This window comes from Notamacropus eugenii, chromosome 4 (assembly GCF_028372415.1).
Source record: "Notamacropus eugenii isolate mMacEug1 chromosome 4, mMacEug1.pri_v2, whole genome shotgun sequence".
NCBI classification, from domain to species: domain Eukaryota; kingdom Metazoa; phylum Chordata; class Mammalia; order Diprotodontia; family Macropodidae; genus Notamacropus; species Notamacropus eugenii.
In genome coordinates this window covers 236,610,792-236,628,891 of record NC_092875.1, presented here as the reverse complement: position 1 = coordinate 236,628,891, position 18,100 = coordinate 236,610,792, and the positions used below count along the sequence as shown (strand labels likewise).

Here is an 18,100-nt window from a genome sequence, read left to right as displayed (position 1 = left end):
GGTATCACATAGAATTTGGAGTGAAAGGGCCACGGTTCAAATCTTAGCTAGCTAGCTCATATCTAAGACCGTAGCGTCAAACTCAATTAGAAAGCAGGAACCATTAATTCATAATAAGGATCCCTGCAACTTCAATAATGACATAATTTTTATTTATCATATTATTCCTATGTCAAATTGCTTACCATCTTAGGGAGGGGAGTAGTGAGGGAGAAAATTTGGAACTCAGAATTTTTAAATAAATGAATGCTAAAATTTTACTTTATATGCAATTGGAAAAACTAAAATGCTATTAAAATCTGTAACATTACACATCTAAATGTAGTATATACTTATATAATATATTGTAGCATATAATGTATAATTTATAAATGTATTTATGTTACATATAAATATATTTTCTGTGTATATACACATATATATGTAGATAGGTAGAAAGATAGATAGATAGATAGATAGATAGATAGATAGATAGATAGATAGATAGATAGACAGATGATAGATAACGTTTTATTGTATGTGGGAAAGCTAGGTGGGACAGTGGATAGAGTTCAGGGCCTGGAGTCAGGAAGACTCATCTTCCTGAGTTCATATTTGACCTCAGACACTTACTAGCTGTGTGACCCTGGACAAATCACCTAATTTTATCTGCCTCAGTTTCCTCATCTGTAAAATGAGCTGGGGAAGGAAATGGCAAACCATTCCAGTATATCTGCCAAGCAAATTCCAAATGAGATCACAAAGAGTCAGGCACAATTGAAAAATGAGGAAGCCCGTGTTTTATTGTATTTTTGTTTATTATGATGAATTTTTCCCAATTATGTTTTAATCTGGTTCTTGGAACTGGGGAATACTGTGGGCCTGAGATCCAGGCTATGTGTTTAACATAAGGTTTCATCCAACACAGGACTCTTCTTAAATAAATTATTCCTAATACAAAGGCATTTAGCTTGAAAAGTCTTCAAGCCTCATCCATTCCTTGATCTTCCAGACTACGTGTTCCAACGTAGTTTTCACCATCCTTCCTCACACCCACATTAAAATTGCTAGAGATGGGAACTAATACCATGATTTAATTATTGTAGGGAACTCTCTGGTGAGGAAATTCCCTTTGTCAAAGCAAATCAGCATTTTTTATGACTTTATGAGCGTTGTCTACCATAGACAACTTGCCCAGGACCAAATAGCCTTTATGTCATAGGCAGGACTGAAATCCTGGTTTTTGAGGCTAGTCTCTTCTACAAGGCTTCCCTAATTCCGCTGCTTTCTCCTTTTTAATTATCTCCTATTTATCCTATATATAACTTTCTTTGTCTGTGTTTGTATATTGTCTCCCCCATTAGATTGTAAGCACCTTGAGGACAGGGACTGACTTTTGTCTTTGTGGCCCCAGTGCTTAGCACAGTGCTTGGCACATAGCAAAGACTTCATAAATGTTTATTGATTGATTGATAGTTCACTTTGTTTCTCAGAGGAGCTGAGAGCCAAAGTGCAATCTGACTTGTTCAGTTGTTTCAGTTGTATCCAACTTTTTGTGTGACCCCATTTGGGGTTTTCTTGGCAAAGAAACTGGAGTTTTTTGCCATTTCCTTCTCCAGTTCATTTTACAAATTAGGAAACTGAGGCAAAACAGGGTTAAGGGATTTGCTCACAGTTCCAGCCAGTAAGTGTCTGAGGCCAGATCTTAACTCTGACAGATGAGTCTTACTGACTTCAGACATGGTACTCTATCCACTCTGTCACCTAGCTACCCCTATAATTTGACCTACAGTCATTTTAAGTATCATTAGTTAAAGAATGAGAGTAGGCTCATAGAATCATAAATTTAGATCTAGACAGGACCTTGTTAACCATTGAGGCCAATCCATTGTATAGATGAAGAAACTGAGGCATAGAAAAATTAAATGGTTTGCTCTGGATCACTGAGTTAGTGCATGTGTGAGATGGAATAAGAATAGTTCAGTTGAGCTAGAGCATAGAATAAATACATGGAAGAGAGTAGCACTGTATGAAGTTTGGCCTGAGTTGTACAAGTCTTTGAATGTCAGGCATAAGAATCTGAACTTTATATAGGAGATAGCAGAGTACTCCTGCCCAAAGATTCTCAAAAGGAAGAGGGGCATGACCTGATCTTTGCATTAAAACAACAGTTTATTCTGGCAGCTATATGAACTTCAGATTGGAGGAATTTTAGAGTGAGTGTGTAAAGATCTGTTAGGAGATTGTGGCTAGTGCAGGTGAGAGAGCCTGTACCAGGACAGGGGCAATAGAATGCCAGAGGAAGGGTAGATGTCATAGAAGTGACAATCAATCAAGGAGACTGGTTGAATACGAGAGACCAAAGAGGTAGTAGAGCAAAGATAATCCCAGGGTTACAAAAATGTAGGAAACAGAGTGAATAGTGAAGCCATAAACAAAATGAGGGAGGTCTGAAGGAAGAGCAGGTTTACAGAAAAGATTTTGGATGTGCTGAGTTTGAGGGCTGATGGAATTACTGGATGTCCTGTAGACATTGTGATACATGGCTATGGAATTCATGAAAGAGGTCAGGACTAGATTTATAGATCTGAGGGTCCTCTATATAGAGAAGCTATTGAAGTTGATGAATACAAGAAAAGAGAAGTTCCCTGAACAGAACCTTGGATTCAGTGAGGAGGAAGTCATAGGTGGCCTTGGAGAGAATGGTTTCAGTAAAATGGTGGAGATGTATGCCTTATTACAAGGGGTTAAAAAAGAGGTTACAAAGAGAATGGGTATTAAGTAGAGGAATTTATACTAAGTAGAAGTACTTAGTACAGATAATCCTTGAAGCCTTTTCAATCCATCTTAATTCTAGTGCCTTCTCTCTGTTAATTATTTCCTGTTAATCCTACATATGGCTTGTTTATTTATCCTACATTTAGTGTATATATATATATATATATATATATGTGCACACATACATAAAGTATGTGTATGTATATATCTATATCTCTCTGTCTGTGGGTCTATTTTTCATATATATATTTGCTTTCTGTCTCTTCCGTTGGGTTAGGTGAGCTTGTTTCCCTAGAGTTTAGCACAGTGCCTGGCACATAGTAGATACTTATTAAATGCTTATCGACTGACTGCTGTAACTTTTTCAAAACATGTAGCAGTCAGGAGAGATTAGAACAGTAGCTGGATGGGGTAAAAGTGTTGAGGGAAGGTTTTTCTCAAACTGGGGTGACGAGTATTTTTGTAGAGAAAGGGGAGGGAGTTGGTAGAGGGAAAGACACTGAAGATATTTGAGAGAAAAGGATAATCTTGGAAGCCAGCTTCTAGAGGAGAAGGAAACATGGAATCAAGGGCATAAGTGAGGAGTAGGGGATACTGTACCTTCTCTTTGACAAGAAGGAAGGGGAAGAAAGTACATAAAACATAAATGTCATGTCTTTTATTTTTAATCTGCTGAAAATTTTGTTTTTCTCTACCAGGAGAAGTATATGGATCTATCTGGAACTTTGTGTTCCAGTTGGATTCAGTTTCCTGTTAGAAATAATGCATTATATTATATTTAATGACTACGATAGAGCTTTCACTTGTAGACTTAGGATACCCCAAAGATCTGCTGATTTTCACCGTTGCTCAGCTGCAGTGTGATATAGATGGCAACCAATGAAATTGAAGGCATATATATGTACATTCAATGGAAACTCTCATGGATTGATAATGGAAACAGTTACATTAACCCTCCAACTCCATTTCTATTTAAAACATTATGCCCTAAAGCATTGATTTTTTTAGCTCTATATTAATTTTGTAATTTCCCAAAATGTTTTAGACTTATTTTTAATTGAATTTCTTTCTTTCCCCCAGAAAATCTATCCCTCGCTGCCGAAGAATTAACAGAATGCTCTCCAATGAATCCCTCCATCCTCCCACATTTAGCCGGTCCAACTCCCAAGCCTCTGTGGACAGTACTTCAATGGAGGATTTCTGGTGTGAAGTTGAAAGTATTAAAGAAAACAGTGAGGGTGGACAAGAAGAACAGACAGTCACTGAGGTCAAGCCTGCTGATGGTGGGTAATATCCTATTTTGTTTCCCAGATTCTGATTTCTGTGAATATTTTTTATTGCCTCCCCTATTCGTGTGTTCCTCCCAAATAGAGACCAGAGTAAACATAGTGAGCCAAGAGACTTCTCTATATTAATGACCTCAGGTTCATGTAAGTTCTTGCCAACTTCTGGGTAACTTGGACTGGTTGAAGGTCACATTTCTTCCCACCCACAGAGTGCCAGCTGAACCCTAGTATGAGGATATTTAAGGAAGGAGGTCAGACCCATTCATTTGCATTGACAAGGGATGAGTTTTTCTTAGGTTAGAGGTTAGAGGTCTTATTTAGCATTAAGAACCCTGCAGAAAAGTCTGCCGTCTGAAGGGGAGAGTAGCGCTTACAGCTAACCAGACTGAACCCTTGGGCTATAAGAACTTGATGGAGATGGGGTGGAGAGCCTCCAGTGGGTGAGTGTAATAGAAGATGCATAGTCTGGAGCCATTTTTGAAGGCTTTCAATACAGTGGAGTGTAAGGGCAGTAGGTCATCCTAGAGACAACCTTCAAAGACACTCTTTGGGTGCACAAGGAGAGCAAATCAGACTGACTGCCCTTGATTCTAGTCCTTATCCTGATGGAGAGACCAGTTTGAGGCCAATGGTGATGAATGGTGTTAGATGCTGAGTTATCCAAATGTCACTTTTTCTGAGTGCCCAGTGGCCTCAGCAAGAGAAAAAAGTGTGTAGGGAGAAGGGGGGTGGGGGTGGGACTGTGAGTGTAATTAGTGGCAAGTGGTAAAGTGCTTGCTGAGCAGGTGTGAATCGGTTTGTGACAAGAAGCAGCGTGTTAGCGTAAGGAGAGAGTGTTTTCTCTCTGATTCTCCTCCCCCCTCCTCCAGCTTCCATCTTGGCCTTTTGAAGTCAGAAGGAACCTAGAGGAAACCTGGATTTAGCTAATAGCTTACTGAATTCACATAGAAATGGGAAAGCAAGTTCATTACTTTCACATAACTGATACAGTTCTTTCCTTTGGAGTCCAGGACTTCCTAAGGCACATCACCCTTGCCTCCAGTTTTCATGTTTACAGTCTCCATGAGGCTTACTCTCCACCACTTCCCCCTCTAGCGTAGTTACTCAAACATCAATCTTGTGCTGTCTTGTTCTCTCATTGCAATACAATTAGCAGACATTAGCAGAGCTCTACACGTGCTTCATCCATAAAATCACCAATGGTTTAGCATTCCTATGGGCTGCTTTTGACCGTCTTAATCCTGCTAGCATCATTGTCTCAAAACTCCCATTCTTTCTGTGACTTGTTTCTCCATGTATCTTTGGGATAACGTTTAATATATATCTATGTAGAAGCACATATGTATAGACATGTGTGTATATCTATATAAATATGCATGTGCATGTACATATGTGTGTATCTACATTGTATATGGATGTACATATACTTCATAATATAGCTTATATATAATATATATTCTCCATAGCTCTTTATATATTATGTGTACATAATGTATGATCTATATACATGTGTATATTTTAATATATTACCAGACCTATGATTTCATTGGTTTACAGAACTCCCCCCTGCTAAGGTAGATTGGTACCTTTTATGCCGTTTACCGTCTTTGAGAGCTGCCTGGGGTCCTGAGTGCTTAGACGATTTGGCTAGGGTCACACATTCAGTGTGTGGCAGGACCAATACTTGTACCCAGGTCTTCCTGACTCTGAGATTATAAACTCTCTGAGGATAGGGACTTCTTACCTCTTTTCGGATCCCCAGCCCTTAGTGCAGTGGTGCTTAATAAAGGATTACTGATTCTTTGTGCATCTTGCCAGAGTAAGCCAGTAAACTAGCAAGATTATTACGCATGCTATGGAATTGTATTTTGGGGGGATCCTGAATAATAATAGCACATAAGATTTATGTGAGACTTTAGGGTTTGCAAAGTGCTTTGTCACTCTCATTTTCTCCTCAAAACAGCCATGTGAGGCAGGTACTGTCTTAACCCTGTCTTACAGCCTCTGAGAGATAAAGTGATTTGCCTGTAGTATCTAAGCCAGTGAGTGTCAGAGCTAGGATTTGAACTCCAAAGAGTGTCGAATGAGAACTCATTGCTTTATTAGACCTCACTTGTTGCATTGAACTGAACGCATATCCGAGTTATTATGTGGTAGTCATAAATCTATGAATACGTTCATTAGCCACTTGATAACTGTTTTGAAGAAAATTATGTGAAAACAAAGTATGAAAGTGTGAAAAGTTTTATGAAGTGAAAATTTACAAATAAAAACTAATATGAAAACATAAACAGTCTCTTCACCCCTTCCTTTTGCCCTGCCCTCCCCACATACAACCTTTTTTAAAATTTGACCTTTTGTTGAAACCTTGTGCAACATGTGGTGGTGTCTGATGTACAGTAAGTGCATAATAAATGTATATTGACAGATTTTTCCATAAGTGTACATTTGGGAGACTTCTGATGGGCCCCCAAATAACTTACTCAGTTTTCAAAGTATCAGTCAGTCAACAAGCATTTATTAAGCACCTATTAGGTCCTAGTGCTAAACCCTAGAGGATGCCCTCAAGAACATTACAGACAACATGTAAACAATTAGATGCAAACAAGGTATTTGTTGTTCAGTCTTATCTGACTCTTCATGACCCCATTTGGGATTTTCTTAGCAAAGATGCTGGAGTGGTTTGGCATTTCCTTCTCCAGCTCATTTTACAGATAAGGAAACTGAGGAAACAGGGTTAAGTGACTTACCCAGGGTCCTACAGGTAGTAAGTATCTGAGGCCGGATTTGAACTTAGATCTTCCTGACCCCAGGCCTGATGCTCTATCCACTGCACCACCTAACTACCCAAACAAGATATAGACAGGAAAAATTGAAGATAATCAATAGAGATAAGTCATTAATTAGCACAGAAGGCCAGCTCACTGACACCACCAAGAAAAACATGGTACATTGGAAAGAGGAACGTCTTTGAGCTTTGGGTTCTAGTCCTACCCTTGCCTTCTACCACCTCTGTGATAGTGGTTGTCACTTTCACCTTCATGTCTCAGTTTCTTTCTCCAATAAAATAATAAAATGATGGGGGTAGGGGAGGTGGACTTTAAAGTCCATTCCAGTACTAAATATATGATCCTTGGAATTATTATTTAACTCCTCCTTCCCTTTCTGGGAACCCCAGTTTACCAGAGGTTATCTCAATACCAAGGAGGTAATTTAGAATCTTCTCTGCTTCATTTTCTCCTTTAGCTCAAGGAGGAGAAAAAGGTGAAAGCCGTGTCCAGCAGGTTTCCAAAGACATGGGGGAAGGATCTTGAGGGAGACACTACAGTTTATAAAATATTTGAAATAGGATGCCATTAACATAAGACAAGCACCATCCCTTGGAGAAATTGATGCTCAGTAGCATTTCCTTGATTCATTCGAATAATTGCCTTTATCTTTTATTTCATTCCAAAGTTACTCCCCTGACATTGAGTTGTCTCTGATGAGGAAGAGAAGTTGGAGGATCATATTTTTAAGCTGTAGACGTTCTTTTCATACCCTGTGCCCCTCACCTCTTCTGCTTTTTGTCGTCTGTGTGTAAGACAGGGCTTAAACTGATCTACCATCTTTAAACAGTCTTAAATATCCTTGTAACTGCATCTTAAAGACTGAGTTGGCCAAGTCATCTACCTAAATTGCAGCCGTATTGCATGTGGAGATGATCATAAAATAAGGTGATTCTTGAATATCTGCTTCCTTTTTTGGAGGCCACAAAGAGAGTGTATACTAAGTGTGTATTTGGCTGGCAAATAGGAGACAGGGTATATATATTATATATATATATGTATGTATTTTTTTTAAGCAAGTCGGAAGCATGGCATAGTGGACAGAGAATTGGCCTTAGGGCCAAGGAAATCTGAATTCAGATTCCACCTCTGACACATCCTGACTGTGTAACGTTAGATAAATCTCCTAACTTTTCACTACTTTAGGAAATTCTCTGAGAGAAGGTTGTAGAGAAGATGACTAACCTCCACCAGGAGAGTGAATTTCCTCTCCTGGGAGTTCCCTAAAACATTGAAATCACAGGTGCAGTTCTTGTGACTATTTTAGTCAAGTCCTATATCTAAAACCACATTTTGCAACTTAAACTGAAATAAACAACCTGGGGTCTTCTTTGATGAACCATCTCGCAGGAAGACGAAAGCACTTGCTTCAACTTTGTCTCCAAGGACAAAATGCTATGTCAAGTCTTAAAGGAAACATCATCAATTGAGGCTGACTTAGTTCAGATATTCGTAATAGTTTAGGCAGGGGTGGAGCTGAAATTGATGTTTGAATTATCTTTAAGTTTAAGAGAACTTCCAAAGCAAGTGGATAGAACAAACGAAATTTCAAATGAAATATTCACCTACTTAAGAAAATGCCCTTTAGAAGTCTCTGCAATTACTATGCAAGCAGAGGTCAGTGCTTCTACTCTGGTGCTCATTCCAAACCGTTTGAAAAGGTTCTTTATTTTTGTGATGAATTTGATAAACACCAACAAATAGGAACATGTTCACATGCAGTGGAAAGAAAAAGATTATTTGTGACAATGGGATCTCTGTAATATTCCGTTTAAATGTATATGGTAAAAATAACATGGCACCCTCAACACTGCTTTATCTGGGTCCCCTTCTGAATTGCCTTCTGCTCTTTCCTGTGCAAATTAAAGAATATTTTGTTATTCTTTTTTCTATTCTCTTTGAAATATTACCTTTATAAATAAAATATTGCCTTTATTAGTAAGTAAAATATATTTATAAATTATTATAAAACATAATGCTATCATTATGCCCCATTGTCCCCCAATAAACCTCCTCTTATTGTATATAAAAGTATAGTAAGCAAAATAAATCTGTACATTGCCCATGTCTGGAAAATATCTCTTCTGCTGCCACCTCTGCTGAGAGGTGAGAAGTATGAATTATAGACAGTTTTATGGAGTAGCTGATGGTTGTTATATATGGAATATATATATATTTATATATACATACACTACCTATATCCATATATCATAATTCTTAAATCTGTCACTATGTTTTTCTTCATCATGCTACAAAGGAATTGTAATACAGGAATGATTGTATAAAAATATTCCTGGGGTTCTGTTCACTTCACTCTGCATCCGTTTATATAAATCTTCCCAGGTATCTCTGAATCCATTGACTGTTACTTCTTCTGGCACCATGCTATTCCGTTACATTTACAGCCATTCTTCAATTGATGGGCATCCCCTCAGTTTCCAGTTCTTTGATAGAGCAAAAAGTACCACAGAATATTTTTGCACGTATATGGATCTTTTCCTCCTTTCTTAGGATATGATATAAGCCTAGTAGGATTTCTAATCACTCTTACCTGTTCATGAAACAGGATCTTTTTTAGGGAACACTTAGGGATAGTTTCAGTTCTTGGATGGATGATACATTTTGTGTCATTTGACATGTAATTAATCAGAACTCTCCATGACTGCCTGCTTGTACCTATAGTACAGTGAATGATAACTGATGTTCATTATGATGACCTTGAGGCACAGAATAATTTGGAACTGCCTTTTCATTATCAAATCATTAATCATCTAATCATCAAAGATTAACTAATGTTTAGTTAAATTTTAGTTATAGTGTGATGTCTCTTCTATTCTAATTCTTTGAAAATATGTCCCTACCCCAAGGAATGAAAGTACCCCTCCCCAATTCTTGCCAGAGGTGGGAGATTGTAGGAATTGAATATTGAATGTAGTATCAGATTCAATTGATGTATTGCTTAATTTTGCTAATTTGCCTTTTTCCTCACTCTCTCTTTTTCAAAAAAAAAATCTTGATTTCAATGGATAACTCCCTGAGTAAGAGAGGGGAATTCATATATTTGGAAGTAAAGGTGATGAAAAATATCAGTAAAAAATTTTAAAAGAAAACTCCTATACAGTGTTTACAGAGAGTAATATACACACATAGATACACACACTGTGTCTGTCTTTCTACCTATCCATCCATCTAGTATATTCATGGCTTTAAGAGACAGCATGTCTCTTACATGCTGTAAGTACATGAGAGTGCTGGTTGGTTTGGGGGTCAGGAAGACTTGAATTCAAATCTTTTTCTTACCCTATACTGGCTTTGTGACTCTGGACAAGCCACTTAACCTCTGAGTCCTTCCAGGAAAATCTGTAAGATTACAAATAGCAGGATAGATTCCTGTCTGCATTGGTAGAGGAACAGCCCATACAAATGAAATCACAGGTCTGGTCCTTAAAAACAAACAAACAAATAAACCAAAGCTAATACCTCTATACTACATATCCTGCCTTCCTACCCTCCATATCCTAGTCCATATCCTACCTGCTACATCTCCTATTTGTATGAACACAGGCAATTGTCTGTACCTCAGTTTCCACATCAGTAAATGGTGACTGCCTTCTTGTGAAGTTCCAATGGAATAACGCAGGCAAAAGTTCTGCCTAATATCCAATCTCATTCTTGTTCCTGCAGCAACTCTCATTTAATCAGGATATTTGCTTCACTAGGCCAGACTATGTTCTAAATAACAGAGAACGTACTGATTTGAAAAACACAGAAGGATGGGTCTTTTAGTCAACTTTCTACAACATAGATTTTAATAAATGAATTCTAACAAGTTCTTGAAGTGGTTCATCAGAAATGGTAGGATTTTTTCATTTTGTCTTGTTTTTTGCCTTATTGCGTTTTCTATTTAATCTCCCTCATCCCTGATACATCCAGGAATGTGGCATCTCTTGGTCCAGAGAATGTTTGTAACCCCTCTCTGGTCACCCCTTTGCAGAAGGAGAGCTGGAAGCTGAGTGGTTGCAAGATGTGGGTTTATCAACACTAATCTCAGGAGCAGAAGAGGAAGATGGACAGGCCTTACTCTCCACCTTGACTCGAACCCAGGCAGCTGCAGTCCAGAAGAGATACAACACCTATACCCAAACCATGAGGAAGAAGAACAAGCATTCTGTCAGGGATGTCCGAGACATCTTTGGAGTTGCTGAGTCTCCTGTGAGTAATGACTATGCTCTAAAAATATTTTATTATTTGCTTTAAATTGAAAGCAAAGGCTAGGTAAGGCTAAATCAATTTATTTTAATTGCAAAGAAAAGGACAGCAGCTTAGTTCAAAGTTTTACAGGCCATGACCTAAAAATGATAAATCTCTATCCATCTGCAATCTCTCATCCAAACTCAAATTCACTCCCTCTCTTTCTGGAAGTTGGAGAATTATTTTGGCAATGACACACGTTTTTGTTGGCGTGAAGCATGAGGTATTTATTTACTAATCTAAGCACTGGGGTTAAACCTGGGGATCAAACATATCGATGGGGGGTGTGCATATGGCATTCTAAATCTGCTGAATATTGGTTTAAAATGGTAGGTGTGTGTTAATGGCCTTTATATTTTTGATGAAAACAAATCATGTCAAAGAAAGAGACAGGATTTTTAATCAAATATTCTAAATGTTCTAAATATAGATAGATAGATAGATAGATAGATAGATAGATAGATAGATAGATAGATAGATAGATAGATAGATAGATTTATGTCTAAATTTAGTGAAAGACATATCACATATTTAGTGAAAAATATAAGATTTAATTCTATTTTATTTATGGCTATTTTTTGGCCCGAATTTTCCAGTGGGCTTGCCATTTTGCATGAGAACTTGCTTCTATTTCTGTTTTTGATTTTTCATTCATTCATCCATGCATTCATTCATTCATTCATCCTTTAACAATGTTCACATTTGTGTAGACTTTATATATAATGTCTTATCTAGTCCTTAAAACATTCCCTTGAAATATAGTGCCAGTATTATTATTCCTGTTTTACAAATGAGGAAGCTCAAGTTCAGGAGCTCAGTAAATGATCTACCCAAGGTGACTCATGAATTGAGCTACTACTCTGAGCAAAGCACTGTATTGTATATTGCCCCAGTTGGAAGTCAGAGAGTAAAAGGCGGGGTGGGGGAGGGGTTATCATAAAAAGGTCTGTAGGAAACAAAGACTGGTATAATGGATTCAGAAGATTTGGGTTCAAACCATATGCTTTAGTGGAAATGATCTGGGTCCAAAATCCTGATCTGCCAATACATTTCTGATCTTGGGAAAGTCATCTTAGACCTTGAATCTTTGGAAGGTTTAGTTTGCTTATTTGCAAGTAAAGGAAATTAGATTAGACCAAGGTTTCTCAACCTTTTTTGTGTCATGGACTCCTTTGGCTTTTGCCTTGCTGGATCTCAGAACTTCTTTTCAGTGAGACAGAATAAGGAGTGACATCAAGGGAGTTTGAGCTGTAGAGTAGAGAAGAAGAGGGATCTTGTAATGAATAAAGTGTCTCAATTTTGTGATTTTTGTCAAAAATGAAGCAGGTATTCCTCAAGAATGACAACAAAGGAATGTTTGTCATTTGGTGTCTATATGAATTATTAGCATAGTTGCCTCAACCCTTTAATTCATTTTGTCATGTTAGCCTTGCTTTCACAGAATTCTTTCAGTGGTAAAATTTTTGTGTATTTGATATGAATTTTATCTGGTATATTCAGGAAAAAAATTCTCTCGGTCCCAACACAAATATGCTACTAGCTCTTCAGTGGAAGTCATAGTAATAGTAATAGTAGTGGTAGTAGTAGTAATCACAATAGCTTTATTGTTGTTTAATCATTTCAGTCATGGCAACTCTTGTCATCCCATTTAGAGTTTTCTTGGCAAGATAGTGGAGTGGTTTCCCATTTCCTGCTCCAGTTCTTTGTAAGAATGAGCAACCAAAGCATAATAGGATTAAGTGATATGTCCAGGGCCACACAGTTAGTAAGTATATGAGGCCAGATTTTCTCCTCATTGAGAAAACAAGCAATTCAATATAGTTGTACATGTATAACAATGCAAAACACTTCCATAATAATGTTGTAAAAGACTAACCACATTTCCTTCTGTCCTATCCTGCCCTTCATTTATTCCACTCTCTCCCTTGACCTGTGCTCCCACAATAGTGTTTGCTTCTGATTATCCCTTTCCCCAATTTGCATTCCCTTCTATTACCTTTCTTCTCCTATCCCCTTCCCCCTTGCCTTCCTGCAGGGTAAAATAGATTTCCATATCCAATAGAGTGTATGTTATTCCCTTGTTAAGCCAAATCCCATGGGAGTAAGGCTCAATTATTTCCTTTTATCTTCCCTCCTCTTCCCCTCCATTGTAGAAGCTCTTTCTTCCCTCTTGTATGTGAGATGATTTGCTACATTCTACCTCTCCCTTTCTCTTGCTCCTAGTACATTCCATTCAGCAGTAAATTTTGGTTTTTTTAGGTATTCTCTCTTCATATTCGGCTCACAATATGTGTATACACACATATGTATACATACACACACACATACATACATACATACCCATACACACCTCCATATATTTATATTCCCTCTAACTACCCTAATACTGAAAAAGGTCTCATGAGTTACAAATAACATCTTTCCATGTAGGAATATAAACAGCTCAATTTTAATGAGTTCCTTAAAGCTTCTCTTTCCTGTTTACCTTTTCCTTTTTCTCTTGATTCTTGTATTTGAAGGTCAGATTTTCTATTCAGCTCTGGGCTTTTCAACAAGAATGCTTGGAAGTCCTCTATTTAATTGAAATTCCATTTTTTTCCCCCTGAACTAGTATACTCAGTTTTGCTGGGTAGGTGATTCTTGGTTTTAATCCTATCTCCTTTGACCTCTGGAATGTCATATTCCAAGCTCTTTGATCCCTTACTGTAGAAGCTGCTAAATTCTTTATTATCCTGATTATATTTCCACAATACCTGAATTGGTTTTTTCTGGCTGCTTGTAATATTTTCTCCTTGAACTGGGAACTCTGGAATTTGGCTCCAATATTCCTAGAAGTTTTCCTATTGGAACCTCTGTCAGGAGGTGATTGGTGAATTCTTACCATTTCTACTTTACCCTCTGGTTCTAGAATATCAGGGTACTTTTCCTTGATACTTTCTTGGAAGATGATCTAGGCTTTTTTTTTTTTGTCATGGTTTTCAGATAGACCAGTAATTTTTAAATTATCTCTTCTGGATGTATTTTCCAGGTCAGTGTTTTTTCAGTGAGATATTTTGCATTGTTTTCTATTTTTTCATTCTTTTGGTGTTGTTTTATAATTTCTTGGTTTCTCATAAAGTCATTAGCTTCTATCTGCTCCATTCTAATTTTTAAAGGACTATTTTCTTCAGTGAGCTTTTCAACCTCTTTTTCCATTTGCTTAATTCTGCTTTTTAAAGCATTCTTCTCCTCACTGGCTTTTTGGACCTCTTTTGCCATTTGTGTTAGCGTATTTTTAAAGGTGTTATTTTCTTCAGCATTTTTTTGGGTCTCCTTTAGCAAGCTGTTGACTCACTTTCATGATTTTCTTGTGTTGCTTTCTTTTCTCTTCCCAATTTTTCCTGCACCTTTCTTACTTGATTTTCAAAATCTTTTTTAAGCTCATCCATGGCCTGAGACTATTACATATTTTTTTTTGGAGGTTTTGGATACAGAAGTCTTGACTTTGATGTCTTCCTCTAAAGGTAAGCATTGTTCTTCCTCTTCTGAAAGGATAGAGGAAAGTACCTGTTAACTGAGAAAGTAACCTTCTATAGTCTTATTTTTTCCCCCTTTTTTGGGCATTTGCCCAGCCATTTACTTGACTTTTGAGTCCTTTGTCCAGTGGAGGGTATACTCTAGGGACCTGTAAGTTCTCAGTTCCTCCAAGATGGCACAATCAAGGGAGAGGAATGTTCTCCTTTCCTAGACTGTGCTCTGGTCTGGGAGCAACCACAAGCTTTTCTGCCCAGGATCTGTGAGTAGGATTCCCTCTCCAGAGCTTCCACCAGCTCTACCACACCAGTGCTCCTCCTCACCTCTGGACCACCATTCAGGACTGAGACCCAGATCAGCTACTCAATTTCCCTCAGGGTCTTTAGGCACAGGACTCCAAAAGTGGACACGGCTACCACTGCCACCCTGGGGCCAATCCAGCTCCCTTCCCACCCAGGTGAAAGAGCTTTCTCCCTAACCTTTGAAGCTGTCTTTGGAATTTGTGAGTTGAGAAATCTGGGAAATGCAGCTGCTACCCGTGATTCCATGCCCTGAAGCCTGCTCTAGTCCTATCCATGTGACATAGCCAAGGTTAGGCTGTGCTCTGCTCTGAGCCTGGTGCAATAGATCTTTCCTGTTGGCCTTACAGAGTGTCTAGGGCTCTTTCACTGTGCCATTTTGTGGTTTCTTTTACTCTAGAATTTGTTTAGTCATTTTTTTTTTTACAGGTATTTTATGGGCTGTGGGAGGAGTGCTACAGCAGGTCTGTCTTTCTACTCTGCCATCTTGGCTTCAGTCCCCCAACCCCCCCAAAAAAGATTCTTATAAGAAAGACTATCTTAGTTGTGACTTATTTCATTTGTGACTTTTTTTGATCCATGTTACAAATATTACAGAATCTCTGGCATTAATTGAGCAATGAAAGACCAGTCCATAATTATAATGACCCCAAATGGCAAATACGGGTAAGAATCAGATCTTGCCCCCATATTTAGCCAGCAAGAATTCGTAGTCTAGTGAGTGTCCTATTCTCTAACAGGCCTGGAAAAAAAAGTCCACTTGATTTGTTTTGAAATTTTTAAAAGCTTTTTATATATAATTAAGATCTTAGAGTCAAACTTAAAAATACTTATTTTTTCAGTTTGAACTAAGTTTATAAATACTTGGAAAAAAGATTAATAACTACAGTTTTGGCAAACCCAGTTGTTATTCAGTGCACAGATGGCCATATTTAATTTCTATTGCCGTATGTCTATTTTTATGCATAACACATATTTAGTCCAGGTTGGGTGTAACGAGCATCTGTACCAATGTGTCTGGTGGCACCAACAGGAGAAGGGATCCCGGAGTGCTACAAAGAAGATTGAGTAGGATGATCTAGTAAGTGATTGCATATTAATTCTTGAGGGAGAAAAAAAGTCCAAGAAAACCCCAAGGTTGGAACATGGAAGATCCAAGTCACCGTTTGTACCACAGATAGAAATAGTGAAGTTAGAAGAATGGTCTAATATGGGTGATAAATTATGAACTTGGCTTTGGACATGTTAACATTGGTGTGAAGGTGGAACATTCAAGTAGAGATGTCTTAATGACTGTAACAATAGTAGCTGTTTTTGTTTGGAATAATAATAATAGCCAATATCTATATTGTGTTTTAAGATTTACAAAATATTTCACATACAATGTCCATTTGAGATGAATGGAGTAAAGCCTTCACTGAACCCTACCTACCTAATACTTCCCCTCCTCCTTTTTTTTCTCTTTTTCCTACTCTCCCAATAAAAGCCAGATCCTCCTGAGTTTTCTCCCTTTTTCCTTCAGTGGAGAATATCTATATCCCTTTCTCAATCCCCTCTCCACCCCCAGTCCTGTCTCCCATATACACTCCATAAATGCTACTGGTGAACAATTGAGGCCACAGAAGTTCAAATGGGATTTAATTTACATTTTATAGGAAACTCCAGATTAAAAACATCTTAATTAGTCAGTTTAGTTCACTCCCTCATAGTCATTTTATTTAGCCTTTAAAAAAAAAAACCATCAAATAAAACCAGTATTTCCATGTGCTTAGTAAGGAAGAAAAGGATTGGACTTGAAACTGGAGTCTTTATTGTATACAGCTTGCTTTTATTTTTACAGACATAATCAATTCAATACTGATAATCTTTAAGCATAATGATGTAATTAGTTGAATAAACAGAATTTATGCCATTTTGCTTTACCCCTTTGATAAAAGAAGTAAAAATGTAAGGATTAAGTGAATGAGGAAGAATTTTGAGTAGAGAAATAACATTACCAGATCATGAAGATAAATTATAAATATAATATGATAAATAAATATTATATGTAAGCAAAATGAAAATAAATATGGCACTGGTGTATAGGATGGACTGAAATGGAAATGGAGCAGAAGTAGGAAAATGTATTGGGGAAGTGTGGCATCTAGATAGCATTGTAGAGGGAAGACTGGGCTTGGAATCAGGAAGACTTATCCTCATGAGTTCAAATCCAGTCTCAAACACTTCTTAGCTGTCTGACCCTGGACAAGTCACTTAACCCCATTTGCCTCAGTTTCCTCTTCTGTAAAATGAACTGGAGAAGGAAATGGTAACACGCCTCAGTATCTTTGCCAAGAATACCTCAAAATGGATCACAAAGAGTTGGACAGGACTGAAAACCTATAGAATAACAGGGGTACTCTAAGTAAGTGGCCATGAGAGCCTATTCTGAGGTAATAGCTGTGGGAATAGAATGACATTGTTAGGTTAAATCAAGACCCTAAGCCATTTATCAACATTCTTTGAGTCTCCTCATTCTAGTTACAAATTTACCAAACTGTACCATCATTCATCCCAGATCTCTCTGTTTTGTACACAAACATGTTGTAAAAGTCCTTGTTGAATGCCTTGCTGAATTCCTGATAAACTATGTCTACAGCATTCCTGGGATCTATCAGTCTAGTAAACTCATCAACATAGTAAATGATGTCATATGCTTCAAACATTGACTATTGCAGTAATCTCTCAGCCAGGTTTCCTGCTAACAGTCTTTCCCTCTACTGTCTCTCCCTTGCATTTTACAGTGGGAAGAGCACTGTCTTCCAGTTTACGGAAAGTTGTTTGTCTAAACCCTGCCCATTCCCCAGGCTCAAATTCCTTCCAGGTTCTTCTAATCTTGACTTAATCTTGCATCTTGTAAAGATGCTGCCTGGAAAGAGAGGACAATCTAACCAGAAAATAGCATTCTTAGCTGCAGGTAGGATTCTCACAGAGGAGAAATTGCCTTCTCCTTCATAGATACGCAGCATTTCCCCCTTTTATGTTTCTTTATTTCATTTGGTTGTGTTGCAGTCCTAAAAGAAAACAGATACCAGAAGGGGGAAAAAAACAAAACCTCACCACTTCATTAAAAAAAATTGGTACCCTCCACACAAAGAGACATCTTTTGAGTGCCTTGTCTAAAAGG

The 18,100-nt window shown here is 37.8% G+C and overlaps 1 protein-coding gene across 4 annotated transcripts in view; it reads left to right on the top strand.

Annotated features, from left to right (window-relative positions):
- Positions 1-18,100, top strand: part of ARHGAP28 (Rho GTPase activating protein 28) — a 195,775-nt gene that overhangs the window by 118,403 nt on the left and 59,272 nt on the right. For all 4 annotated transcript variants that reach the window (XM_072604264.1, XM_072604266.1, XM_072604265.1 and 1 more), the window contains exons 2-3: positions 3,838-4,040; positions 10,866-11,083. In XM_072604264.1, coding sequence (XP_072460365.1) covers positions 3,838-4,040; positions 10,866-11,083 — 421 coding nt within the window. The remainder of the gene's footprint in view (positions 1-3,837; positions 4,041-10,865; positions 11,084-18,100) is intronic.